This window comes from Triticum urartu, chromosome 3 (assembly GCF_003073215.2).
Source record: "Triticum urartu cultivar G1812 chromosome 3, Tu2.1, whole genome shotgun sequence".
In the NCBI taxonomy this organism is placed as follows: Eukaryota; Viridiplantae; Streptophyta; class Magnoliopsida; order Poales; family Poaceae; genus Triticum; species Triticum urartu.
The window spans coordinates 220,228,586-220,255,729 of NC_053024.1; the positions used below are offsets into that span (position 1 = coordinate 220,228,586).

At 49.7% G+C, this 27,144-nt stretch overlaps 2 protein-coding genes across 2 annotated transcripts; one reads left to right on the forward strand and one right to left on the reverse strand.

Moving 5' to 3' along the window:
- The first annotated feature begins 10,850 nt into the window (after positions 1-10,850).
- Positions 10,851-12,972, forward strand: LOC125543672 (E3 ubiquitin-protein ligase SIRP1-like). Its single transcript, XM_048707099.1, has 2 exons — positions 10,851-11,150; positions 11,563-12,972. The coding sequence occupies exon 2, from the start codon at positions 11,616-11,618 to the stop codon at positions 12,741-12,743; it is 1,128 nt and encodes a 375-aa protein (XP_048563056.1). The 5' UTR covers positions 10,851-11,150; positions 11,563-11,615; the 3' UTR covers positions 12,744-12,972.
- A 134-nt stretch (positions 12,973-13,106) lies between these two features.
- Positions 13,107-18,057, reverse strand: LOC125543671 (pyruvate kinase, cytosolic isozyme). The gene is made up of 3 exons (XM_048707098.1): positions 17,551-18,057; positions 14,261-14,722; positions 13,107-14,183 (listed from the first exon to the last, which is right to left on the reverse strand). The coding sequence occupies exons 1-3, from the start codon at positions 17,818-17,820 to the stop codon at positions 13,374-13,376; spliced, it is 1,542 nt and encodes a 513-aa protein (XP_048563055.1). The 5' UTR covers positions 17,821-18,057; the 3' UTR covers positions 13,107-13,373.
- Positions 18,058-27,144: the final 9,087 nt, after the last annotated feature.

Genomic DNA, 27,144 nt, shown 5'->3' on the forward strand with positions numbered 1-27,144 from the left:
CTTTGCCCCTGAGGTGGATGATGCCGGCGTCGCTCAGCCGGAGGAGTGGTTCGGGCTGAACCCGGCAGAAGGTGAGGACTCGGCGGAGGAGATTGCTCTAGCGATGAGGGCAAAGGGGAAGAGGGAGAGGAAGGTGAAGACGTGCCAGACATCAAAGCGACCAGCCCGCCTCAGCTTGATCGTGCCTCCAGCAACGAGGCGCGTGCAAGCACGCCGCCTGCAAGAGGTGATGATCATGCCGAGGCTTGCCAGCCGGCCACTCCTCCAGCCGGCACTGCCGTCTCCACCGACCTACCCGACTCGCCCGTCGCTCCCTTGGCCTGATCCGCCGTCCTTGCTTTTCCTGCTCGTTACTCTTTTGAACAACTTTTATTAAATTTGCACAGTTCCACCCACTGGGGGTGTATTCAAACTATGTTGAATGCTGGCCTTTTGAAGGCCTTTTCTGTAAATATAATCATGCATGTGTTTGGCTTCCGTTCATGTTTGCTTTTCATCGTTTTGGCTTTTTCCTTTGCCGCCTTCCCTTGGCCGCCGCCTTCCCAACCGGACAGCTGCTCTGTATTCTGTGGCTGGAGAAGGACTTGGTTGTTTTGGAAAGACAAGTACTCAAGCTTTCCCAACCGGCAGCAAGGTGAACGGGAAGCCGGCCAGCCGGCTGCTCTGGTAGCCGGTTGGCGGGGTCGAGAGGCCGGCTCGCGTTATATAAGTTTGTTAGTCCTTAGCCGTGTTTCGTGTGGGCATCCTTTCCTGCCCTTGGCTCTTGCCAGTCGGACAGTCGATTCTTTGAGCTACGACTTTTGGCAAGAGGGGGCTTGGGTGCCGGCACACTACTTGTCTGACTGCAGGCAGAACTTTAGATATAACTTGAGGCGGCGAGTCCTCGGGCCGACTAGTCGAACCCGGTGTCGGACAAAAAGGCAAATGTAGTAACATAATTGTAGGCATGATACTTATCTTTCATAGATAAAAGAGGGTAGTCCCCGATGCTCCTCGGGGGACCCTTTGTTTTGTACTTAGTACAAAAGGCTACGTACTGCTTTTTTAACTGTAAAATCTTTGGAGGAGATTGGCGTTCCATGGTCGTTCCGACTCCTTGCCGGAATCATCTCTCTTGCGTGCCTTCGGCTTCTGCGCGTCAATTAGGTAGTAGGAGTCGTTGCCTGAAGCTCTGCTGACGATGAAGGGGCCCTCCCAAGGGGACGAGAGCTTGTGCTGGCCGGCTGTTCGTTGGATTAGCCGGAGCACAAGATCGCACTCTTGGAAGGATCTTGGCTTGACCTTCCGGCTGTGGTAACGGCGCAGACCCTGCTGATAGATGGCGGACCGGCTGAGGGCTAACAGCCGGCCTTCTTCCAGCAAGTCAACGCCGTCTTCTCGTGCTTCCTTGGCCTCCGCCTCCGTGTACATGGTGACCCGAGGTGAGTCGAACTCGATGTCAGTTGGGATGACAGCCTCGGCACCATATACAAGGAAGAAAGGGGTGAAGCCGGTTGACTTGTTTGGGGTAGTGCGCAAACTCCAGAGGACGGCCGGCAGCTCGTCGAGCCAACAGCCGGCCGAACGCTCCAGTGGCACGACCAGTCGGGGTTTGATGCCGGAGAGGATGAGGCAGTTTGCTCGCTCGACCTGGCCGTTTGACTGCGGGTGGGCAACGGACGCTAGGTCTAGCCGGATGCCGTGTGTTGCGCAGAAACGTGCCAGTGCTCCCTTTGCAAAATTTGTACCATTGTCGGTGATGATGTTGTGCGGTATGCCGTACCGGGTTGTGATATCTGCGATGAACGTCACGGCAGTCGGCCCATTCAGCTTCTTGATCGGCTTTGCTTCAATCCACTTGGTAAATTTGTCCACAGCAACGAGCAGATGTGTCATGCCGCCGCGTGCCGTCTTGAATGGGCCCACCATGTCCAGCCCCCAGATGGCAAAAGGCCAAGTGAGGGGGATGGTTTTGAGTGCAGAAGCCGGCAGGTGTTGTTTGAAACTGAAAACTTGGCACCTTTGCAGTGTTTGACTAGTTCCTTGGCGTCATCCAAAGCAGTTGGCCAGAAGAATCCATGGCGGAAAGCTTTGGCAACGAGTGATCTTGAGGCCGCGTGGTGGTCGCATTCACCTTGGTGGATGTCCTTGAGGATTGCTATGCCCTTCTCTTGCTCGAGCAGCGCTAGAAGACTCCAGTGACACTGCGCCTAACAAGCTCTTGGTTTACTATTGTGTATGCTCCGGCTCGACGTTGGACTTGTCTTGCCGAGATCTCGTCGGTTGGCAACTCTCTGTTTACTAAGAAGTTGAGGATGGGTTGGGCCCATGATGGAGCTGTGACTTCTTCTGCTGTCAAAACTGCTACTGTGACCAGGGCGGGTGGGCTGGGTGGTGAAGAGTTGGAGTCGGCCACCGCCTGTTGTGTCGATGCAGTCCCCGGGCCGGCTGTAGTAGCCCCCGGGCCGGGTGCGGCTACGGCAGTCCCCGGGCCGCCTGTCGAAGTCCCCGAGCCGCCTGCTTGGTTCCCCAAGTCGGATCCGACTGCGTCGGGGTCAGGCAGCACGAAGATGGAATCGTATTCTAGAGACGGCTTTATAGACGGCTTGAGGAGGCGGTGAAGAGAAACGCCGGCTGGTAAAGCTTGCCGGGTGGAGCCTATTCGTGCCAGGGCATCTGCCTGCACGTTGTTGGCCTGTGGTACATGAAGGAACTCGCATCCTTCAAAATATCCACTAATTTGCTGAACGAGGAAGCGGTAGCTCGCCATGTTCGCGTCCTTGGCGTCCCAGTCGCCAGATGACTGCTGGACCACCAAATCCGAGTCGCCATAGCACAGGATCCAGCGGATGCCGAGCTCTTTGGCTAGCCAGAGCCCGTGTATGAGCGCCTCGTACTCGGCCACGTTGTTGGAGGCGGCAAAATGAATTTGCAATGTGTACTTGAGCTTGTCGCCCTTGGGAGAGGTGAGGACGATGCCGGCTCCCAAGCCGGTGTGCATCTTGGACCCATCGAAGTGCATCCGCCAATGAGTGGAGTCGGGGGCCGGTGGCAGATACTGGGTTTCGGCCCAGTCGACGAGGAAGTAGGCCAGTGCTTGGGACTTGATGGCGGTGCGGGGCTGGTAGAAGATCGTGTAGGGAGCTAGCTCGATGGCCCATTTGGCCACTCGGCCGGATGCATCTCGGCTGCCTATGATCTCGGCGAGCGGGGCAGTACATACGACCGTGATGGGGTGCTCTTGAAAGTAGGTCTTGAGCTTCTTGGCGGCAAAGTACACACCGTAGCACATCTTCTGGTAGTGTGGGTAGTTCTGCTTCGAGGCGGATAATACTTCGCTTAAATAATACACCGGCCTGTGGACTAGCTGAGCTCAGCCTTCTTCTGGGCACTGGACCACGATAACCGTGCTGACCACCCGGCTAGTGGCGGCAATGTAAAGGAGCATAGGCTCTTTTTCAGTCGGCGCCGCCAAGACAGGCGGCGTGGTCAGCATCTTCTTTAGCTCGTGGAAAGCTTGGTCTGCTTGGTCGTTCCACTCAAAGTAAGTGGACTTCTTCATGAGTCGGTAGAGGAGGAGAGCTTTCTCTCCGAGCCGGCTAATGAAGCGGTTCAGGGAAGCCAAGCATCCGGTGAACTTCTGGACGTCTCGTAGCTTGCTGGGAATCTCCATTCTCTCTATGGCCTTGATCTTCATCGGTTTGCATTCGGTGCCGCGTTCGGAGACCAGGAAGCCTAGAAGCTGGCTGGCTGGTACTCCGAACACGCATTTCTCGGGGTTGAGCTTGATCTGGAACCGGCGCAAGTTGTCAAATGTCCCTCTGAGGTCTTCCAGCAAGGTGCTGCGCTTCTCCGTCTTCACCACAATATCGTCTACATAGACGTGGGCATTTCTGCCGAGCTGCTTGAGGAGGCATTTCTGCATGCAACGCTGAAAAGTGGCACCGGCATTTCTCAAGCCGAATGTCATAGTCAGGTAGCAGAAAGCTCCGAATGGTGTGATGAAGGCGGTCTTCACGCGGTCAGCTGGATCCAACTTTATCTGGTGGTAGCCTGAGTAAGCATCTAAGAAGCTCAACAGCTCGCATCCGGCTGTGGAGTCTATTACTTGATCAATCCTTGGCAAGGCGAATGGATCTTTGGGGTAGGCCTTGTTGAGGCTGGTGTAGTCTATACACATGCGCCACTTGTTATTTTTCTTTAGCACGAGGACCGGGTTGGCGAGCCACTCTGGAAAGAAAACTTCCATAATGAAGCCAGCTGCCAGAAGCCGGGCTATCTCTTCTCCTACAATCCTTCTCTTTTCTTCCGATAGTCGGCGGAGGGGCTGTTTGACTGGTTTTGCACCTTCTCGGACATGTAGCTTGTGCTCGGCGAATTCCTTCGGAACACCCGGCATGTCCTTGGGGGACCATGCAAAGATGTCCCGATTCTCACGGAGGAAATCAGCGAGCTCGCCTTCCTATTTGTTGTCCAGGTTTGCCCCGATGGTGGCAAACCTTTCTGTGTGCTCCGGGTCCAGAGGTACCTTCTTTGTTTCTTTGGCCGGCTGGAATGAACCTTGGGCATCACACTCCTTGGGGTCGGGGGACAGGGCCAGCTGCTTGCCGTCCGTGGCCACGACTCGATCCAGTATCTTCTTCTCTTCAGCAATCACGAGGGACTCGGCTAGCCGGCTACTAGCTGTCGCACACTCGGAGGATTTCTTGTAGTCTCCGGCTATGGTGATGATGCCCTTAGAACTTGGTATCTTCATCTTGAGGTAGGCATAGTGGGGTACAGCCATGAATTTGGCCAGAGCAGGTCGGCCAAGCAACGCATGGTAAGGGCTCTCCAGATCCACTACCTCAAACCACACTGCCTCTCGGCAGAAATGATCCTTGTTCCCGAAGAGGACGTCTATCCTGACCTTGCCGGTTGAGGAGTAGGACAGGCCGGGTACGATCCCATGGAACACAGTCCGACTAGGCATGAGCTGCTTCGTCTTGATGCCCAGCTTCTCCATGGTGTCACGGTACAGTATGTTGATGCTGCTCCCGCCATCTATCAGCACGCGGGAGAAATGGGCAGCTCGCCTTTCTGTTGCGAGGGTGGCGTCCAAAACCAATGCGTAAGAGCCAGGAGACGGCATCACCTTTGGGTGATCAGTCTGGCTCTAGCTGATAGGCCTCTTTGACCAGTGCATGAACTCGGGGTTGTTGGAGGCGACTGCATTGACTTCTTGGTGCTGTCGGCACCGGCTACGCCGATCTTCTGGTTGGCTTGTAAAGACGACGTAGGCGGCATGCTCGTCGGGGAACTCGTCTTGAACAGCCCCGACTGCTGGTCGAGCGGCCGGCTGTGGAGGGGCCGGAGGCGGCTGACCAGCAGGCGGAGGCGGCGCTATCCCCTCGCCCTTGGAGATCCGTGTGAGCCAATGGCATTTCCGGGTCGTGTGGTTCGAAGGCTTCGCGCCGCTGTGGAACTTGCAGGGGGCATCAAGAGCTTGCTCGTAGGAGAAAGCCGGCTGCCAAGCCGGCCTGCTGCCTTTCTGCTTCTTGGGCGTGGGTCGCCCTTCGATTTGTTCATCTTCGACTGTGGCCACCTGCCGACTGGTGGAAGGCGGCATGGGAGCTTTGCGCTTGTGGTCGTTGTGGTACGGGCATCGGCTGGAGTCTCCGGCCGGCGTCTTGGGACTCGGAGCGAGCACCTTCCCAGAGGCATCTACTCAGAGCTCGGTCATCATTGAGGAATCGGCCATGGCGTATTTATCAGCTATGACTAGCAGCTCGTCGAGGGTAGTCGGCTCATCGCAGAGGAGTCGGTGCTTGAGGAGGGTGCCTTCTCGGCACCCAGCGGTGAAGTACTCTATAGCTTGAACCTCGTGCACCCCTTCACAGGAATTGCGGAGCTCGGCCCAACGCGTGAGGTAGTCGCGAGTTGATTCATTGGGCCCTTGTACACACAAGGAGAGCTGTCGGGGCTTGGGAGCCCGCTTGTAGGTGCTGGTGAAGTTGCGGATGAAAGCTTCTGTGAAGTCTAGCCAGCTGTTGATGTTGTAAGGCTTGAGGCTGTTGAGCCAGGTGTGCGTCGTGCCCTGGAGCATGAGGGGGACATACTTCACAGCAACACGCCTGTTGCCGTTCACGATGCTAACTGCAGTGGAGTAGTCGATCAACCAATCTTCCGGCTTCACGGAGCCATTGTACTTGGGCGTGTCTCTTGGGAGCGAGAACCCTTTGGGGAAGGGCTCGTCGCGGATGCGAGGGCCGAAGCAAGGCGGGCCGACATCATCTTCTTCTTCCAGAGCCAAGGATCGCGCTAGGCGGTCGATCCGGTGGCGGGCGTCATTCTCGCCGACTCCTTCGCGGCGGTCCAGTCGGCCGCTGAGAGTCAGATGCGTGACAGGCGGCGGGGTAGGATATCTCTCCCCACGAGGTGGAGGAGGAGGAGGATCGCCTCGCCACTCCATAGCTCGAGGGCGGCCTTCTGCGTCACGCTCGATGGAGATTCGAGTTCGGCTGTGGCTGGTAGCCGGCTCCTTTTCTTTCCTTGCGTGGGTGTTTCCCGCAGTCGGCGTTCGGGACGTCGCACCATGCTCTCGGCGCGGGGGAGGATTTTTGGTGCGGACACCGGCTTCATGCCGCTCTGTGGCCGCGTCGATAAGCTGTTGGATGCGTCTGGTCATGTAGGGGAGCTCGTCGGGCCCCGGTCCATTCAGCTCGTCTGCGGCCGCCTGGGCGGCGCGTAGGTTCTCGAGTGGCGTGGCATAGACTGGGCGGTCTGCTCCCAGCACGTCGGCGATAGCCGCACCGCGTTTCTTGATGATGTCGGCGCGGCTCGGCCCATCGGGAGGCGGCGTGCCGAAGGCGGCGCGGTCGACTTCGCGCTGGTGAGCCTCGGTGAGGCGTCTCATGGTAGCTAGCTTCTGGCCCTCCGCAACGAGGGCGAGGTGGCGCGCCTCCAGTGCCTCAGCGTCGGCGTCGGCCAGGTTGGGGGCGGACAAGTCGTGCAGCGCCGTCTGCAGGGCATCGTGTGCGTTTTCGCCAGAGGCAGCGCCGTGACTGATGACCAGTACCTCGGTGATGGCGCTTCCACTGCTGTCGGCTCGAGGAAGAGGGTCGTTGATGATTACCACGTTGGAGGGGAAGGCGTCAAGCGATGCCGTGTCAGAGTCGACAAGCATCGGGTCGGTGGAGCCAACCGACTCCAAGTCCGCGGCAAGCTCGCCGGAGACGTGGAGTTGGTCGAGGAGGCTGACGAGGTGGCTCTCGGGGCAGCCTGTGCCCGCGTCGGATGCGGGCTCGTCGGAGATGCGAGCCTCGCCAAGAAGATCGGCGAGGCAGCTCGCCGCGCAGGCGTCGAAGACGCCTTGCAGCGCGTCGGGGCAAGCGCCATCGGGCGAGCCGGGCTGGCTACGTGCGCTAGGAAGGAAGAGGGTTCCCGTCCAAAACAGGTCTCCGGACGACGGTGCACCTGGCCCCACGGTGGGCGCCAAATGTCGGGTGGTTGGTGCGACATATGCCAACGGGCGGCTTATCATTGTGGGAGCCAATAAAACATCGCCGGTGCCTGGAAATGGGATAAGGCGAAGACATGCACGCCGGCGGATCTTACCCAGCTTCAGGGCTCTCCGTAGAGATAACACCCCTACTGCTGCTCTGCGGTGTCTCCGCATGGTCACTAGATCAACAAACAACTACAAGAGGCTCCTTGAGCTGTTCGGTGAAAGGATGAAGAAGGGCAAGGCTAGCCCGTTCTTCCTCTCAGTGCGGTGTCTAAAACTACTCGAAAGAGCCTCCTCTGCATGGGTGCCCTGGGGGGGTTTATATAGGCCTACCCCCAGGGGTACAATGGTAATTCGGCTGGGCGTGGGCCCCAGCCGTCTATGTCTACGCCGGCCGGCTTCTCCGCCGACCGATGGGCCCGCCGACTGGTGGACCCCGCCGGCTGCCGGCCTTCTGGTCGACAGGCCAGTCCCACCGCTCGAGTGTCTTGTCGGAGGCTGGTTACTGTTGCCTCGCCTCTGGTGACGAGGGCTTCGTCGTGGTAAGCATGGCTACAGTGCCGCCGTCGGGCGGCTTATTGCTGTAGCCTCACCTCGTCTTATCTCCTTAATGGGGCGCCCCCTTCGAGGTGTGAACTAGCCGGCTTTGGGAGTCGGCTACATGCCAGGCCGACTGGGGGAGGCCTGGCCGCCTTTAGGCGTCTCCCTGGCTGAGAGGGCCCGCCACCCACGGGTCGTACTGACACCTCGCCGTGGGTGACGTCATGGTCACCATGGCAACAGTGCCGCGCTGGACAGGTGATGGTTGCCCCGTACGGCGCACTGTGGCCATGCGCGTCCCGGGATTCGGGGTGGCAGGTTTCCCTGTAGCCACGCCCCGTCTCATCGCCGTTATGTGGGTGCAGACTCTGAGGGCACGATCTTGGCCGCCTGCTGGGGGGAGCCGGCTTCTTGGAGTCGGCCTTCTTGCGGCCGGCTTCTTGGAGCCGGCCCTCTCGTGCTTTCCTTCTCGAGGATTTCAGGGCTGGGCCGCCTTTGTGCAGCCGGCCAGAGAAGTAGCCAGCCGGGGGAAGGCGGCCCCATGTCTTGGATGTTTGAAGGCTTGATCGGCCTATAATTTTTCTGAAGAGCCAGGGGGAGCCGGCTAGGCTACCCGTGGTCATTTACTCCGACAAATTTGTATCATTTTTTACGATTTTCATACACCATCATTTGCGATTAATGCATCGCACACATTTTCGTTGAAGGGTCTCTGATTGTACTATCGCATTTGGACCATCCTACAGTAGTGAAAGTTGTCTCACAAATCTGAGCTATCACTTCACTAACCCTAGCTAGAGGGAGGAGGTGGTCTATATATAGTCTAGGTGAAGTGGGGGAGAGAAGGGTCACATGGCCTCTTTCTTGTGGTTGCGTTGCAGGAGCCGGATGTTCGGGGTCATGCCGAATGTCCAATCCGACTTGGGGCAATGGATGTCCGGCCAGGTGGTGACCTGAGTCAGCCTCTTCTTTGGACTCCTTTGCCCGGATAATCCTGAGAGGCGCCCGATGTTTGGGGGTTGTCCGTATGTCCGGCCACTGAAGCTCTTATGTTCCTCTTCTACACAAGCGCCGGATGTCCGGCCCTGATCCGAATGTCCGGCCATTGTAACTTCAGCATCTCGTCTTCTTTCGTCGTCGCTTCCATGCTTCCTTCGCGGACGGTGTAGTTGTTTCTCGGTGCTTGCACTCCTCCTCGTCATCAATGATTCTTCGGTAACACCTCATGCACATGAGAGGAGTGTCACGTAGTATACCATCCTCGAAGGGGTCAAGTGAACACGGGTAAAGAAGATGATTCACTATGTATGTGAAGTAGATGATGAACGTGTCACTTGCCGAACAGACTCTTGACATCGTGATGTTCATAGGATGCTCCGCGTCATGGTACCTCAGGCGGGCGGGGGAGCAGACAAAATTTATCCTAGGAAGTGCCTCCGATCGAGTATATTTGAGAGAGTTGGGCTGCCTTTTTGGGATAACTCCTTAATATTTGCTCCTCTAAACGTATAAGGGTTCGGCTAGATGCGGTTAGTTGATTATCTTGCTCCATCAAAACATTTTAAGGGGTGGGCTAGAGATGCCCTAAGACATTCAATTTGCAGATTTAGTGGGCCGAAGCACACCTTAGAATTAGGTGATCCACTGGTTTTGGGGTTTTTTTGCGAAAATGATTAAGATCTATTATTAAAGTTCACCGGAATACAAAACATCTCAAACACAATAAAAATTACATCGAGATTCCGAGACCACCGAACGACCACTACCTTCAGAAGAACGAGCCGTTGCAGTGTCGATGTCGTCGCCCCCCTATTGATGACGGTTTGACCTTGTCGATAATAGCCAGGAAGTATTCATGGACGTGCTCCTAAGAACCATCGACATGGAGCCGCAATCGCCGTCATTGAGTCCTTGAATAAATCTGAAGCATCTAACACCAAATCTCGTCACACGATGAGAAACACTAACCTCACGGCCCCAAGGAGATGTCGGGGATATACACTGGAGCTTCGTCGACTATGTCCGGATGGACAAACTCGGATCGAAGCCCAAAAGACAAACTCGAAAAAGAAGTGTCACCATCTACTCGCGGAAAGATAAAGTCTAATGACAAGCATTGGTAATTCTCTCACCGGGCCAGCCACTAGAATCAGTCAATGAAAAAGCAAGCGCAAGTGTAGAGGGGAATTGCGCAAGTGCAGAGAGGAATTTTGCAAGCTAGGAGGAATAGAAAATCCTAACTAAGAGCGTCGCACCTGCGATGACTAAAACCCTAACCTAAATTACTAACCGAATCGAATGCACCAGGATTCCCCTTCCCGTTACCGGCCGCCGGAGCGGCAGGCAAAGGAAAGGCGAATCAACGGGCTCGCCGACAAAGCATGGACGGGAGGTTTTGCCCTAGCCGCCAAAGGGATAGGGATGGGAAACAAAAACCCCAACGATGAGCATACACATTAGGGCATCCACCGATTCAGTTGCCACGCACAAATCAGAGAAGCAGTGATAAATGTTCGTCCGTTGCCTCTTGACCATGTAGTATACCCTCATATGCAGCTGGTCTCGGCATGCAAGCCAAGAAATACTCCATTTTTTGGGGGAATGACAGTAGCCCAAAAAAAATCCAAAGAATAATTTATTTAAATCTATAAAAATATAGTAACAAATGTTTGCTGAGATGGTACCCACTACTTTAAGGCGTCATGGTGTCCCGAGGACACGCACATGGTCATGCTCGATGATCGTAGATGGAGCGTTCTCCGTTGTCGCTCTCGCAACTCTCTTTTTTTCTAAAATAAAATGTTTTCCTTGAGCCTTGGGGATGTCCTATATCTGGGTTGGATGGGAAACCAAAGCAGGTGCTACGCCACCGAACTTTTAGCGGCGCAGAAGAAATAGGACTAGAGGGAGGGAAGTAGTTTGTTTTATGGAGAAATAAGGCAGTTTAAAATTAGAAATGCCAGAGCATCCCCATCCCCAGGCAATAATTGAGCAAGCAAAGCCTTTAATCACTCCCTGTAAACGTGTATCTATATATTAGGAGCCTGCAGCAATTAACCCAAGGAAAGGGTACTGCTAATATAGAGGAGGTGGACAGGCCAGCCCCCCTCTGGCCTTGTTCTCTCCCCCACATGCCCTGCCCAAGGTGATCATTCTTCCTTCAACCATCCATCAATCCATGGATGATGCTTTTGAGATTCAGCATGTGAATTGATTACTTCTCTGTTCATCATTCTCCTCCGATTTGGTTGTTTTTCTGCTTGTGAATTGATTCTGTCTCTCCCGGTTTTGCATTTGGTTCTTGATGAGATTGTTGGGTAGATGTTGTTTTTGGAGCCTGGAAAGAACGATGTGCATCCCTCCCATCATTCGATTCGATGACAAAAACAAAAAAGGCAGTCTCATCTCATGTGGTTAGCTAGCTTGTATTCTACGTGTGGAGAACATGATTCCATGAATCCATCAAAAGTTGGTGCTGCATTGGCTTCCGATTCTTCCGATTCCTGGCCATTGCTGGTGTCGAGCTCTAATCTTCCCCTTCCTGCTTGATTCGTCAGTGCCAAATCCAAGAATTAGAGCTGCTCCATTGACGGGGGAGAGATCGACAGCAATGGGGGAGCTGGTGGTCGCCCGGAGGTACTGGTGCCACATGTGCGCCGCGGCGGTCAGCCCCGTGGCCGCGGACGCCGGGGTGGAGATCAAGTGCCCGTATTGCGGCAGCGGCTTCCTCGAGGAGATGGAGACCGCCCGCAGCAGCGTCGCCGCCGGCACCGGCCACGCCCACGCCCACGCCAGCGGCACCTACCCTAGCGCCGACAACGCCATCTCCATCTGGGCCCCCATCATCGACAGCATGGTCGGCGACCCCGTCCGGCGCCGTCGCAGCAACCGCCGTACTGTGGACGCCGTGGCCGCCGCAGAGGACGAGCTGGACAACGTCGACTTCTCGCGACGCCGGCGGCGCGCCACCGCGTTCCTGCGGCTCCTGCAGGCGATCCGGGAGCGCCAGCTGCAGCGCCTCGAGTCCGCGGCCGCCCTCGGCAACGGTGGCGGCCTCGAGGCAGAGCACTACAGCCCATTCGGCCGGAGCATCTTCGCCGCCGCCCCCCTCGGGGAGCACGGCATGGCGCTGGGGGACTACTTTCTTGGGCCCGGGCTGGACGCCCTGATGCAGCAGCTGGCCGAGAGCGATGCGGGGCGGCAGGGCACGCCGCCGGCAAAGAAGGACGCCGTGGAGGCGCTGCCGACCGTGGAGGTGGTGGGCGGGTGCAACGAGGAGGACGCGGCCAGCTGCGCGGTGTGCCTGGAGGACTACGCGTCCGGCGAGCGCGCCCGGGAGCTGCCCTGCAGGCACAGGTTCCACTCCCAGTGCATTGTGCCGTGGCTGGAGATGCACAGCTCCTGCCCGGTCTGCCGGTTCCAGCTGCCGGCCGACGACGACCCAAAGAGCTCATGCGGCAGCGGCAGTGGGAGTAGCAGCACCACCACCACCTACGTCACCTACGTCAGTGCTGAGGTGAATGACAATGTGGATGGTCATGGCAATGAGAGTGGCGATGAGGCAGCGGGCAATGCAGCCGTGGAGCGCCAAGACGGCGATGTGGAGGGTGAAGGAAACGCGAGCCGTCTGCCGGCGTCCATACAGTGGCTCAACAGCCTCTTCTCCCCGCAGGCGACATCACCATCCTCCACTTCCACTTCCACTTCCGGCGGCAGCTCGCGGCACTTTGAGGACTAAATCTGCTCTGCTCTGCTCCGTTTGGATGCCATTGCCATACCTACCACGCACGCAAGGGTCTGCTGCTTGGAGCTTTTCTCTCCGTCTCTTCTTCGTGTGAATCGGTCATTTGGGTGTAATTTAAAAAGAAAAAACAAGGGTTGTACAGTTTAAATTTGATACATTTTGTCAAATATATGACCAATGTTCATCAGTTTTCAAACTCTACACAACGATAATCAACCCTGTGCCAGAATTCAAGAGTGTGTGGGCATAATTGATCTAACGCTTTTATGTTGTCAATCATCCTTCTTCACCATTTTGAGATAAACTAGTAGCAAGTACCAAATGTTAGAAATATAACGCAAACAACAGGCAAACATATGAAGTGAAGCAGCTATCAGGTAGTTCAATCATTGCATATAAGTAAGTTATAGTAGTAGCAAAACAAGCTGCTACCATAATAGTTTTGGTGTTTCCATGGCTAACCCCTCTCATAAAGAGTAAACAGCCACAACTTGATAACACAAAGTTTTAACCAGGTTGCACTGCCGCAATCTTGGCAGCAAAAAACTGTGGGTATGCGTAGCCTCGCAAAAAAAAAAGGAAAATCCCCAGGCAAAATGGTGTTGCATTGTCGCTGCCACTAGCTTACACGGTCAAGAGCTTGATGACGGATGCATTCCCGATGCGGTGAAGGGCCACAATGGACTCACCAGCGTTGCAAAGCCCCATCTCCTTGGCGTTCTTCATGGCAAACCTCAGTGCCTCTTCCGTGGCTTCACTGTCAAACGCCTTGGCAGTGCCAGCACTCAGCATAGGGATCACGCCCCTCACGATCAGGCTTTGCCTGGCAGGCCCTTCGTCGCTGCAGATCCAGTCAAACTCGACCGTCTTGAGCTCAGGAACCACGACAGACAGTATCGGCATGGATGGCCTGTACTTGGCTACAAGCCTTGCAGTTGTTCCTCCCCTGGTCAGTACCAAGATAAGCGTCGCCTTAGCTGAGTTCGCTGTGCGGACAGCTGATGAGGCAAGGCTCTCCAATGGGCTCATGGGAATTGGGGCTGATGACATGATTGATTTAAAAACAGCAGAATAGTCCACACATGACTCGGCCTGCAAGCAGATCTTGGCCATAGTTTGCACTGCCAGTTCTGGATAAGCTCCAGCAGCTGTCTCACCACTGAGCATGACACAGTCAGTGCCATCAAGAACTGCATTGGCAACATCTGTTGCTTCCGCTCGAGTAGGGCGAGGAGACTTGATCATAGACTCCAACATCTGGGTTGCGGTCACAACTGGCTTGCCCTGAATGTTGCACTTGAAAATCATCACCTTCTGTGCATAAAAGATCTTCTCTACAGGAATTTCCATGCCCAAATCACCTCTTGCCACCATAAAAGCATCAGACTGTGCCAGGATATCGTCAAAGTTAGCTACTCCTTCCTGGTTCTCAACCTGCACATTCAAATTAATTGTAATGAACTGCTAGGTGAAAGTGCAGAAGTGCATACTCAAATGAGACAATGGCATACCTTTGACATCAGCATTATTGACTTGGCATGCTCCCCAAGTACCTTCCTGACCTCCACAAGATCTGAACCTTTGCGGACAAACGACAAAGCAATCATGTCAATCTTGTTCGGGACACCCCATTGAAGGATATCCTCCTTGTCCTTTTCAGTGAGTGTTGGGAGATCAACAACGACCCCTGGAAGATTGACATTCTTCCTCTCACCAAGCATAGCAGTGTTCTCACAACAGCAGCGAACAAGACCTTGCTCTTTGTCACAATGAAGCACAGTAAGAGTGATGGTACCATCAGCGCATAATATGACACTGCCTGGCTTCAGATCAACTGCTAGCTTCTTATAGCTCATCGATATCATCTTGTCGTCCCCCTTTATGCTATAATCTGTGGAGATCACAATTTCTTGGCCCTTTCTCAACTGGATAGGCTTCCCATCTTTCAAAAATCCAGTACGGATCTCTGGACCCTGGAAATGTAGAAAACAAATAATATCTAATCAATAAGCTTTCATCAAGCAAACAAGTGTACACAAAATGAGGTTAGTGGTTCTCCATTTGACACGTAAGATGTAAATAGCATTTCATAACTGACACACGTCCATACACCACAAACAAGATAACTTGTGTTTAATTTCTGTGACTATCAAGCTGATCAAGGAGACAGAAATTTGACATCCAATGTTTGGTCTGTCATAGTTTTAGACATACTGCAACTTTCTTCATCCAAACAAGGATTCAAAATGTTGCTATCATGATGGTAACATTTTTTTTCCAAATATATTACCCACCTTGATAAAAAGGGTAATGTGAACCAAGTGTGTGCCACGACAAACGGTTGAGGTTTAGGTTGCTGGAATTCCATTACAATATGCTTTTCTTAGATAAAGAAACATATATACCAGAAAGCCGCTAGCAATGTGAAATTATTGAGAATATGGTCAACTAACCCCGGTAAGGTTTGTTTCAGATTATGTGTGTGCCAGTTAAATTTAATCATTTGTGATCCAAATATGCATTCGCATTTGATCCTAACTGAAGGTTTAGTAAACTGTCTCTGCAGACAACTTCTCCAATTGGGTATTTAAAATAAAATTAAAATGCAAAATTACTTGCTCCTTGGATGTGGTAGTTACATAGATACTATCTGGACATCTTTGTGTGGGTGATCCGCAAGAGAAGAAAATCTAGACTGTAATCACACAAGCCATAAACTTTGTTGCAGCATAATAATTGTCAGCAGATCAGAAACTTGGTCAATATAACCAAAAAAATACTGCTCTAAAAGCATGGGCCATTACTAAAGCATTACAAGGACAAAACAAACAAAGAGGATTAGAAGGAACTATATAATACAGTTTGGCTTCTTTTAACTGAGCTATAGGTTAAAGTTCACAAAATGATACTATTAACATTTTGGCGATTCAAACATATTAAGTTGGTAGCACAATGTGAGAAGCATACAATTATCCATTGGCAGTGTTACAAAAAAGAACAGAACAAAACATAACACATTAATATAGTCAGAAACTCTCGCTGTACAACAAGGACCACAAGCCGACAAACTCGACAACAGCAAGCTAGCCAATCAAAATCCAGCTAGGCTAGTATTGCTCCATTGATCAACTCAGTTGCAAAATCCACGTGCAAATCAAGCTATATGTCAATGCAGACATTTAATGGCTAGATCTTCTGATACCAGAAATTATCTTCTGCCATCTGTCGCTTTAATTGCTGGCAAATTTACCATACTAGTAAAACACTACTGACCCCGCAAAAAAAAGACATACACAAGCAGCAAAAAAGAAAGCAGAGCACAAAAAATGTTCAAGGGAGCAAACAAATAAATCAGAGATCACATCCAATAATAACATAAAAAAACACAGTAATAACCATTGAAAGTTGCTAAGGACCTGAAGTTAACTTGGTGATGTCTTAATATTTGTTTCAGATCATAGGTTCTGACAGTATGGTTTAGTCATTCATCATCCAAATATGCTCATATTTGCTCCTAACAAGAACACCCTCCGTACCGAATTACTCGTCGCAGAAATGGATGTATCATATTCTATCTCATGTATAGAGTATCTAGACGTATTTTTAGTTCTAGATACATCCATATATCCTGGAGGGAGTACTAGTTTACTGTGCTACTTCTGCAGACAACTCCTGCAACAGGACATTCTACAAAATAAAATGCACATCAGTTAAGCGACCATGCAAAATTACTTACCCCTCGGATGTGATAGTTAGATACTATTTGGACATCTTTGTGCGGGTGACATAGAAGAAAGAAAATGAATCTAAGAATTATAATCACGTCATTCATATAATTTGTTGCAGCAACACAATAATTGTCAGTAGATTCACAAAAAGCATGAGCTGTAACTTGAAAAAAAATATACTGTTTCAGAAGCGTGAGCCGTTACTAAACCATTACAAAGTCCAAACAAATACGTGAGGAGAAAAAAGGGGCTATATATATTACACTTTGGCTTCTTGTGCTAACTTAGCTAAAGGTTAAAGTAGTCGAAATTATACTGTATGAGCATTTCGGCAGTTCGTCCATATTTCAGTTGGTTGGCTGGGGTGAGAATAATACACATTCTCCATTGGCAGTCACAAAGCATTCCACAACAAACAAAACAAATTAACGCACCAGGAACTCTGGTTGCAGCATGAGGACCGCAGCCGACAAGGAAATGAAATCCACAACTGCAATCTAGCGAATCGAAATTCAGGGATACAGGATACTGGTACAGAGTATTACTACTACACTGGCCCATTCGATACTACTAGCAAAGTTCGCATGCAAAAATACCGTGTGCAATCTGTGGCTTTAATTGATTGCTAGATCTTGGGATATCAAAAACATCGTGCGCAATCTGTCGCTTTAATTGCCTGCAAATTTACCATGCAGAAGCAGCAGTCGAAAAAAAAAACAAGGGAGATCGCATCGACAAACAAGATCAAGAACCAAAGACGAGTAATAACCCCTGAAAATGGCTAAAAATAGCCAAATCGCTGGCTTACAAGCCCACCCAAGGAGAGAGAAAGAGAAAACCCCACGTCCCCACCACGACAAGGCCAGCAGCCTGGCTATTACAAGTCCATCTACAAATTAATTTTAATCGGAAAAACAAATCAACGATGAAAAGATGCCCAGGAGCAGCCGAAAACCTAGACCAAGCATGAGCAGGCAAGAAAATTAAACGAGCAAAAAAATAGGCGGGCACAGATCGGATCGGCGAGGCGCGGAGCGGAGCGGAGCAAAAGAAGGGGAGCAGGAGGGAGGGACCTTGGTGTCGAGCATGACGGCGCAGAGGATCCCGGTGCGCTCCATGGCGGCGTGCAAGTTGTCGAGCGTCTCCTGGTGGTAGTCGTGGGAGCCGTGGGAGAAGTTGAAGCGGGCGACGCACATGCCGGCGCGCAGCAGCTTTTCGATCATGTCGACGGAGCGCGAGGCCGGGCCGAGCGTGCAGACGATCTTGGTCTTGGGCCGGCGGCGCATCACGGCGAGGCCGTACTCCCCCGCCTGCGGCTGCGACAGCTCCCCGTTGGACACCATGGCTTGTCGGTCGCCGGATCTGTCTGCGGCCGGGGAGGGGAGGGGAGGGGGTCGGCGGGGGGGGGGATTCTTTGGGCGAGGTGGTGGCGTGCTTCTTGCTCTCCAAGAATGGGACGGCTCGGTTAAATAAACGGAACAGTCGGCGGATTGATTGAGGGGAATGGAATGGAAAGGAGGGAAAGTGTTTGCTTTGCTGTGCTCTTCTTCTTGCTCTCCAAGACCAAGGACGGAAGGGCGCGGGGTGAATAATAATGCGGCGGCGGTCTCGTTGACAGCTCTCTCTCCCTCTCTCTCCGGTCAAAAACCACTGCCGGCCAGGGCCCATGGGTTGTTTTGTGCTGCTGAACCATTCAAGAATATTTTTCTTTTTGAAGTTCAAAAAAAAAAAGCTTCAACCGAAACAGGTGAACGGACGAACGAGAAGGGGCAAAGCGAAACAGCACCTCTGTCGGTTCATAACCGCCACGTAGCTACAAACATGCGCATAAACAAGAGACGCCAGGTCAGGGGCTCCACCGCAACGGCGCTTGCCTTGCGACGTTCCCCAAAAGTCAAACGCAAGATGGAATCAACTAAATTTTAAGCTTAAGCCAATCCTTTGTTCTTAGCATTTTAAGGGTTTCACTTTCACATCCATACTATGCCAATCATTGAGCTTTTCTGAAATAATCATCTTGGAATAGCATTAGCTCAATGAGCTATATGTTATTATGAATTACCAAAACCACCTAGGGATAGTTGCACTTTCAATCTCCCCCTTTTTGGTAATTGATGACAACATATAGATCAAAGCTTTGACAAATGATAATAAGCATGAAATATATCGTCGCTTTGAGAAGTATGTGACAAGTAAGAGCTCCCTCTAAATTTGTGCATATTTAAAATTTACTTTGGACTGCAAATGCACAAGGAGTTAGAGTCATGGGTTACTCTTCCATGTCACATACATCTTGATGGAGCGCTTAAAATGATAAGAATGAAATACATGCACTCATCATTAAGAATAGTGAATGATCACATAAGATAGATAAGATAATAGCATTAAGTGTAGCTTATGATCAAACACATGATCATCAATGTCTCACAAGCAATGACATAGTATCCAAGCACTCAAAAGCAAACAAAGTTCGAAAAACCACCAAATAAAGCAAGAGAGAAAAAAACAACACTCTCTTTCTCGAAGCCTATGATCTATACATTTTTCTCCCCCTTTGGCAACAAGTTACCAAAAAGTTCCTAGAAAATGCATAGTGCTAGATCGACACTCAGGCTTGATCTTCTGGTGGTGGTGGAGTCCGGATCACTCCAAGGACGAAGGCTTCTGTAGACGCTGAAGTAGACGCTGGAGTTGGAGCTGAAGTAGATGCTGAAGCTGGTTGGGCTGGTGCTACGGCTGGAGCTGAGGCAGTTGCTCTTGTGTCAGGAACTGACACTGCAGACGACCTCGGACCTCGTGGCACTCTGGCAAAGGCATCAGTGGTTGTCTTCTCTTTCCTCTCCTGCATATATCCTGGAGCTGCTCCATTGCAGTCTGAATCTCTGTCACCTTGACATCCAAGTCATAAAACTTTTGTTCCATGATTCTCTCTAGGCTTGCCTGGTTTTGAGTTAGGATGGCTAGTCCTTTCTCAATCCGCAGGGTGGATGCAATCAGGTAACCAAGCTGCTCTTGTTTGGTTTTCAAGAAATATTTAGATGCCTCCTCTTGAGTTGGCATCTTGGCAGCTTTCTCCTTTCTTGCCTTCTCCTTCTTTGCTTGTGCTTGTGCAGACGATGGTTCATTTTCAGTCATCACAACTTGATTGTCCTCAAAATCTGGACGGATGGGCAAGTGTTCCTTGTCCAACAAGTATATGCCCGTGCCCATCTTGGAGTTAATGAGCTCCTGAATTTGTGGGGCATACCCACAGCTCCTCTTCTGGTCTGCTGCAGTCCTCTTGATAGTCTCTACTATGAGGCTCATGACTTTGAATTTCTGAGATACATCAAATACATGAAGCAAATTGATTGCATGGCCTTTGATCATCTTGTGATCTCCAGACTTAGGCAAGAGAGTGTGCCTCAATATCTAATTTATAGTTGGCAGCCCTGACAGAAGATAATACACAGACCCAAATTTGAAAGTATCAAGAGCTTCATTGGGAATCTCCTTGTACATGTTGGACATTGAGTTGTGGTCCATCTTCTTCTTGGCATAAATGTCCAAGTCATCTGCTTGCTCCTCTGGGGCATTAATCAGCTGAGCCCATTCAGCAACTGTGGATTGGTACCTCGTACCTTCAGACATCCATGTAATCCTCCCATCTGAGTAGAAGTGTGCTGTGGAGTAGAATTGCATGATAAGCTCCTCGTTCCACTTTGTGAGCTTCTGCCCAACAAAGTCTGCAACTCCACAAGCACTAAAGCTGTCATACACTTCAGGGTAGTGTTCCTCATTTTCCTTCATGTAGGTCCAGTCGACCCATCTCATGTCACAAACAATGGGCTTCTTGTCCAACAAAACTGTCTCATAAAAGTCCTGCTGTTCCTTAGTGTGGAACCTGTAGTCAACAACAGTACTCCTCCTTGAAGCATACGGATCTGCTTCTCTCCACTTCCTCAGCCCTGAGTCTCTCCTGAGTTTCATGTCCTCAGCCACAGGATGAGCATCATTGTGGTCTGGGATCTTGGGCTTGAGCTTTCTGAGAACTTGCTCTTCATCCTCTTCGTTAGCAGCTTCAGGCACTGGGGCCTTGTTCTTCTCAGCAGCAGGTATGCTCCTTGTATTTCTCTTTGGTGTTGTCTTGACCTTTGATGCAGCCTTGGGCTTAGATGCAGTAGCCCCTGATTTGATAGCATCACCCATTAGCTTGGGTGCCTTAGGTGCTGGTGCAGCAACCTCTTCTTCCTCTCCCTCTTCCATAATGGAAGCCTTTCCAAGCACTTTGGCTACGGTCTTCTTGACCATTTCCTTCCTCTTCTTGCCTTCAGCAGCAACTGGCTCTTTGGGTGCAGGCTTTTCAGTTGAAACTCTGGCCTTTGACATAGGCTGTCTGCCTGCTGGCCTTTTGATCTTTAACCCTGGCTTTGTGCCTTGAGCTGGCTCAACTCTCTTTGATGTGGCTTCCTCTTCTGCCACATAATCTTCATCCTCAGAATCTGAAGTTCTCTTCTTCCTCTGTCTGGTGGCAGCTTTTGGCAGATTGCTTGGGGTACTCCTGCTGCCATCATCTGAAGAACTTGAGGGACTAGTGCCCTCACTCATCTGCACTTGCTGCTCTGACAAGTTCTGGCTGTCACTCTGATCAGACATGTTGCAAACTCTGACTGCTGACCCTGTGAATAGTTTATAGATGAGGTAGAATAGATGAGCATCACAAAATGCAGAGATTTTTGCAAAAGAATGATCCAAAAACTTAGTTTTAGTTTCCCACTGAAATCATCTCGGATCTACCGATTTTTAAACTCGGTGATACCGAAGCAGTTTTAGAACCTAAACTAGTGAACTCGGTCGGACCGAGTCACAGTTCGGTGGCACCGGGACTGCTAGGGTTTCACAGAGTTCCAAAATCGGTCACACTGATAAGTAATTCTCGGTCAGACCGAGTCTCACCTGTGCAATGGCATAAGCCAAATCGGTGGGACCGAGTTTTTCAACTCGGTGGGTCCGAGATGGTTTCGGCGGAAACCTAAACCTAGAATTTTCGAATCAAACCTAATCTACGAGTTCATTGACTGGATAGAAGTTTATCAAACGTGGCTAGAATCAATATGATCACAATGTGCTAGGAATCAGATTGGAGAATAGCACAAAGATCGAGTCCATACCCTAGTTCAGCGGAGACTCGCTACGGCGGCAGCGGTGGGGTAGAATTCCCGTTGACGGCGACGGAGACCAGTGACTGGAGGCGGATGGCGGCGAGGAGACGATCCGGAGACCACGTTGGCAGAGCAGGCTATCGCGCGGGCGAAGGGGTTCGGAGAAATTTCCAAATTTTTGCCCGTGACTATATATAGCCCGACCCTGTCGGTGTGACCGAGTGGAACAACTCGGTGGCACCGAGATTCATAACTGCAAGCAGTTACTGAAACTCGGTGTGACCGAAATGTTCAAATCGGTTGCACCAAGATCGAAAACCTAGATCAACTTAGTGATCTCGGTAGGACCGAAAGTGGGGTATCGGTCAGACCGAGAATCATAAAGAGGTTTTGGAAGTTTAAGTCTATGACGAATCGGGGACTCCGAGCGCTCCTCACACAGAGTGGTTCGAATCTGACTTGATCAAATTTTGTGATGTAGCATGAATAGAGTTTGAGACGAGAAAAGCATAGATAGCTAGAGGAGGTTCTTAGGCATTCTTGTCCATCCACTTGGCAAAAAAAAAGAAACCAACCAATCAAAACAACAAGTGGATGTCCTCGAATGAGTAAAATATGCAACCAGCATGCTCACACAATAAGATGGCAAATGAAATATGTGACAAGGCATGCACAACCAATTTTAGCATCTATCAAGCAATTTGCGATGACAAGGTCATCTATATATGAGCATATTGACTTAGGAGTCAAGTGAGAACACTTGATCATAGGTCATACTCATCGTTTAAGCTCAAGTGGGGTTACCACTTTTACATAAAGCATTGTTGTGTTCACATCTTTAGAGTTGCTTTAGCTCAAGTCTTAGAGTAAAGCTCCCCTAGATGTGATATCCCCCCTAAGAGGGATGAACTAACCTCGGGTTTTGTCGATCATGACTTCATGTAGATGTCGAAGATGTGGATGCTCAATGTTGATGTAGATCACTTGGAGCTATCCATTTGAGTGAATTGCACTTTCAATACCTACATGGGTTAGTCCCACAAGGAACAAACAAGGATATCCATAGACATAGAGTGATGCACACACAAGATGATGTCCATGAAAACTTTTAGATTACCTTGTACCTTGTCTTACCAACAAGAGGGTTTGTGACTCCTTGAACTAGTGCAAGATGTGGAAGTTGATTGCACTTGTTCTTGCCAAAATGATAAGAGTGAAGTATGTTGGCGGAGTCACCCTCAAGAACTCTCTAGTTCTTCTTCTTTTGGATCCACACCATCTTGATGGGAATCCTTGGAGTAGTAGTCGTACTTGATGAAGTGGAACTTGAAGTAGTCTTGGGAATCCACTTGACTAAGGTCTTAGGAGCTTCTTCAAATGCATCAATTTCTTCTTGAAGCTTGTCCTTGCCTTTTTGCTTGTAGTCTTGTGGTGGAAGATCATCTTGAGCTTGTGTCCCCTTGAAAGAAGTATCATACTTCTCTTGTTGAGGAACAAACTATGTCTTGGGGTATTGATCTTCTTCCCACTCAACTCCATTGGCATTGAACTTTCGTTCAAAACCAACACCTTGATTCTTCCGGTGCATTCCTTGCTTGCGCACAATTTCCTCGAATTGCTTACTCCCGGCAAGGCTTTTGTACACTCCTTTCTCTATAATTCCCTTCAATAAGCTATTTTCTTGCTCAAGTGTAACTTGGCTAAGAGAATCATTAGTGGAATCAAGAGAACTACTAGAAGCAACAATATTGGATTTAGTATGATCATTGTTACTGCTAGAGGAAGAATCTTTCTTGTTCTTGTTACTAGACTTGACTTGAGGCATGTAAGTGGATAAGAGTAAACGCTTGGCAATGTGAGAATAACTTTTCTTGCGGAGATCATCATTGATTGCTTTTAAGAACTCATGCTCTTGCTCAAGATTGAGCTTTTCAAAGCGTAATTTCTCATGAGCTCTTAAAAGTTCTCGATGATCTTCGAAGATAGTTTCATGAGCTAACTTAAGAGTGTTTAGTTCTTTAGTTAGAGCCTCAATCTTCTCCTTATCATTGTCATTCGTTTTATCTTGATTAGCATGATTAATTGACGTTTCATCATAGTATTCATCACTAGAGTTGTCAATAAGCAAATCATCACCTAACAAGTCATCTTCATCACTATTGAAATCAACATACTCGGGGTGTGTTACCTTAGGACCTTTGGCCATGAAGCATCTTCCAATTCCTTCATTTGGTGAGTCAAATATGTCGTAGGAGTTGGTTGACACAAGTGCTAGACCGGCAACACCTTCATCTTGAGTATCTTCGGAGTCGGAGTGATAACTTCTCTCGGAGTGGCTGTCGGAGTCGGAGCCGGATACCCATTCACCAACATGAGCTTGATGTCTTTGTTTTGTGTAGCTCCTTGATGATTTTTCCTTCCTTTCCGAATCCTTGCTTCTCCGTGAGTATCTTCGTTCATAATGATCATCTCTACTCCTTCTCTCTCTTGGTGGTGATTATTTGCTTCTTCCTTTTGGAGAATCTTCTCTTCTCTTGTAGGGAGCCGTACACTCATTGGAATAGTGTCCGAGTCTTCCACAACTGTAGCAGTTTCGCTCTCGACTAGAAGATCTTTTGTCATTGTAGGACCTTGACTTGAAGTTTCTATCTTTGCTTCTACTCTTGTAGAACTTGTTGAAGTTCTTCACCATTAAGCTCAATTCTTCATTGAAGTCTTGTTTCTCACTTGATGATGTAGGGGCTTCACATGAGGCTTTGTAGGCACCACTTGATTTGTTGTGAAGTTCCTCTTTATCCTTAAGTGACATCTCATGAGCAACAATTCTTCCAATCACCTCCGTTGGCTTGAGATCTTTGTAATTGGGCATCATTTGGATCAATGTGCACACGGTATCATATTTTCCATCCAAGGCTCTTAGAATCTTCTTGATGATGAATCTATCGGTCATCTCTTCACTTCCTAAGCCGGCAATCTCATTTGTGATGAGAGCAAGCCTAGAGTACATTTCAGCGACACCTTCACCATCCTTCATTTTGAACTTGTCAAGTTGACTTTGAAGCACATCCAACTTGGATTCCTTGACGGAGTCGGTACCTTCGTGCATATCAATAAAAGTGTTCCAAATTTCCTTTGCATTCTCAAGACGGCTGATTTTGTTGAATTCTTCGGGGCACAATCCGTTGAAGAGAATATCACAAGCTTGAGCATTGTATTGCAACATCTTCAACTCATCCGCGGTAGCTTCACGGTTTGGTTCTTTCCCATCAAAGAAGTCACCTTGCAAACCAACACACACAATAGCCCAAACGGCGGGGTTATGTCCAAGAATATGCATTTTCATTTTATGCTTCCAACTAGCAAAATTAGTACCATAAAAGTAAGGACCTCTACGGTGATAATTTCCCTCGCTAGACGCCATACTCTCCTAGGTTGTGAAACCAAGGCTATGGCCACCAAAAGCTATGGAGATCAAAGCAAATGGAGACCAAAGCTCTGATACCACTTGTAGGATCGAAAGTATGTCTAGAGGGGGTGATTAGACTACTTGACCAAATAAAAGCTTAATCTTTTCCCAATTTTAGTTCTTGGCAGATTTTAGCTATTGTAGGACAAGTCAAGCAATCATCATATAATTCAAGTAAGCATGCAAAGAGTATATTGGCAGCGGAAAGTAAAGCATGCAACTTGCAAGAATGTAAAGGGAAGGGTTTGGAGTATTCAAACGCAATTGGAGACACGGATGTTTTTCCCGTGGTTCGGATAGGTGGTGCTATCCTACATCCACGTTGATGGAGACTTCAACCCACAAAGGGTAACGGTTGCGAGAGTCCACGGAGGGCTCCACCCACAAAGGGTAACGGTTGCACGAGTCCACAAATGGCTCCACCCACGAAGGGTCCACGAAGAAGCAACCACCCACAAAGGGTCCACGAAGAAGCAACCTTGTCTATCCCACCATGGCCATCGCCCACACAGGACTTGCCTCACTAGCGGTAGATCTTCACGAAGTAGGCGATCTCCTTGCCCTTACAAACTCCTTGGTTCAACTCCATAATCTTGTCAGAGGCTCCCAAGTGACACCTAGCCAATCTAGGAGACACCACTCTCCAAGAAGTAACAAATGGTGTGTAGATAATGAACTCTTTGCTCTTGTGCTTCAAATGATAGTCTCCCCAACACTCAACTCTCTCTCATAGGATTTGGATTTGGTGGAAAGAAGATTTGAGTGGAAAGCAACTTGGGAAGGCTAGAGATCAAGATTCATATGGTAGGAATGGAATGTCTTGATCTCAACACATGAGTAGGTGGTTCTCTCTCAGAACATATGAGTTGGAATTGTGTATGTGTTCTGATGGCTCTCTCCACGAATGAAGAGGAGGTGGAGGGGTATATATAGCCTCCACACAAAATCCAACCGTTACACACAGTTTTCCAATCTCGGTGGGACCGAATCAACAAACTCGGTCGGACCGAAAATGTAAACCTAGTGACCGTTAGAGATTTTCGGTGGGACTGACATGCAACTCGGTAGGACCGATATGGTTAGGGTTTGGGCATAACGTAATCTCGGTAAGACCGATTACACAAACTCGGTGGGACCGAATTTGGTAATTAGCTAACCAGAGAGTTGGTCAGGCAAACTCGGTGGGACCGATTTGCTCTTTCGGTGAGACCGAAAAGTTACAAAAAGGAAACACTGAATTTACATTGCAATCTCGGTGGGACCGATTCGCTCTTTCGGTGAGATCGAAAAGTTACGAAAGGGAAACAGAGAGTTTGCAATCCCATCTCGGTGAGATCGAGATCCCTATCGGTAGAACCGAATTGCTAGGGTTTGGCAGTGGCTTATGACAAGTGAAACTCGGTGGCGCCGGATAGGAAGAATCGATAGGAACGAGTTTGGCTTAGGGTTTAGGTCATATGTGGATATGGGAAAGTAGTTGAGGGTTTTGGAGCATATCACTAAGCACATGAAGCAAGAGGCTCATTAAGCAACACCTCATCCCTCCTTGATAGTATTGGCTTTTCCTAAAGACTCAATGTGATCTTGGATCACTAAAATGTAAAATGAAGAGTCTTGAGCTTTTGAGCTTGAGCCAATCCTTTATCCTTAGCATTTTGAGGGTTCCACTTTCACATCCATACCATGCCAATCATTGAGCTTTCCTGAAATAATCATCTTGGAATAGCATTAGCTCAATGAGCTATATGTTGTTATGAATTACCAAAACCATCTAGGGATAGTTGCACTTTCAGTTACTCTCCACTATAGAGGTAGTAACATACTCCCTCCTTTTCTGGTTTATAAGCTTATCTCAAAATTTTAGATTTCTCATTTTTATAAGTCTCAATTTGATTGTTTTCCATCATATGTTCAGATTTCAAGATGCATTAAATCGTTGCATGCGAGGATCAAGAGAAAGTTGACCAATGCATGTATTGTATTCATGCATGCATTGCAATTAATGCATTGGAAACATAATTTTGTGAAGAAAATGGGCACGCTGATTGAGTGCTTTTGCA

What these genes read in the sequence shown, in the direction of transcription:
- LOC125543672 (XM_048707099.1), top strand. Translation starts at nt 11,616, where the DNA reads ATGGGGGAGCTGGTGGTCGCCCGGAGGTACTGGTGCCACATGTGCGCC.
- LOC125543671 (XM_048707098.1), bottom strand. Translation starts at nt 17,820, where the DNA reads ATGGTGTCCAACGGGGAGCTGTCGCAGCCGCAGGCGGGGGAGTACGGC. An exon ending in CCGTCATGCTCGACACCAAG is followed by an intron (nt 14,723 to 17,550) that starts GTCCCTCCCTCC and finishes CTACATTTCCAG; the next exon opens with GGTCCAGAGATCCGTACTGG. An exon ending in CAATAATGCTGATGTCAAAG is followed by an intron (nt 14,184 to 14,260) that starts GTATGCCATTGT and finishes TTGAATGTGCAG; the next exon opens with GTTGAGAACCAGGAAGGAGT.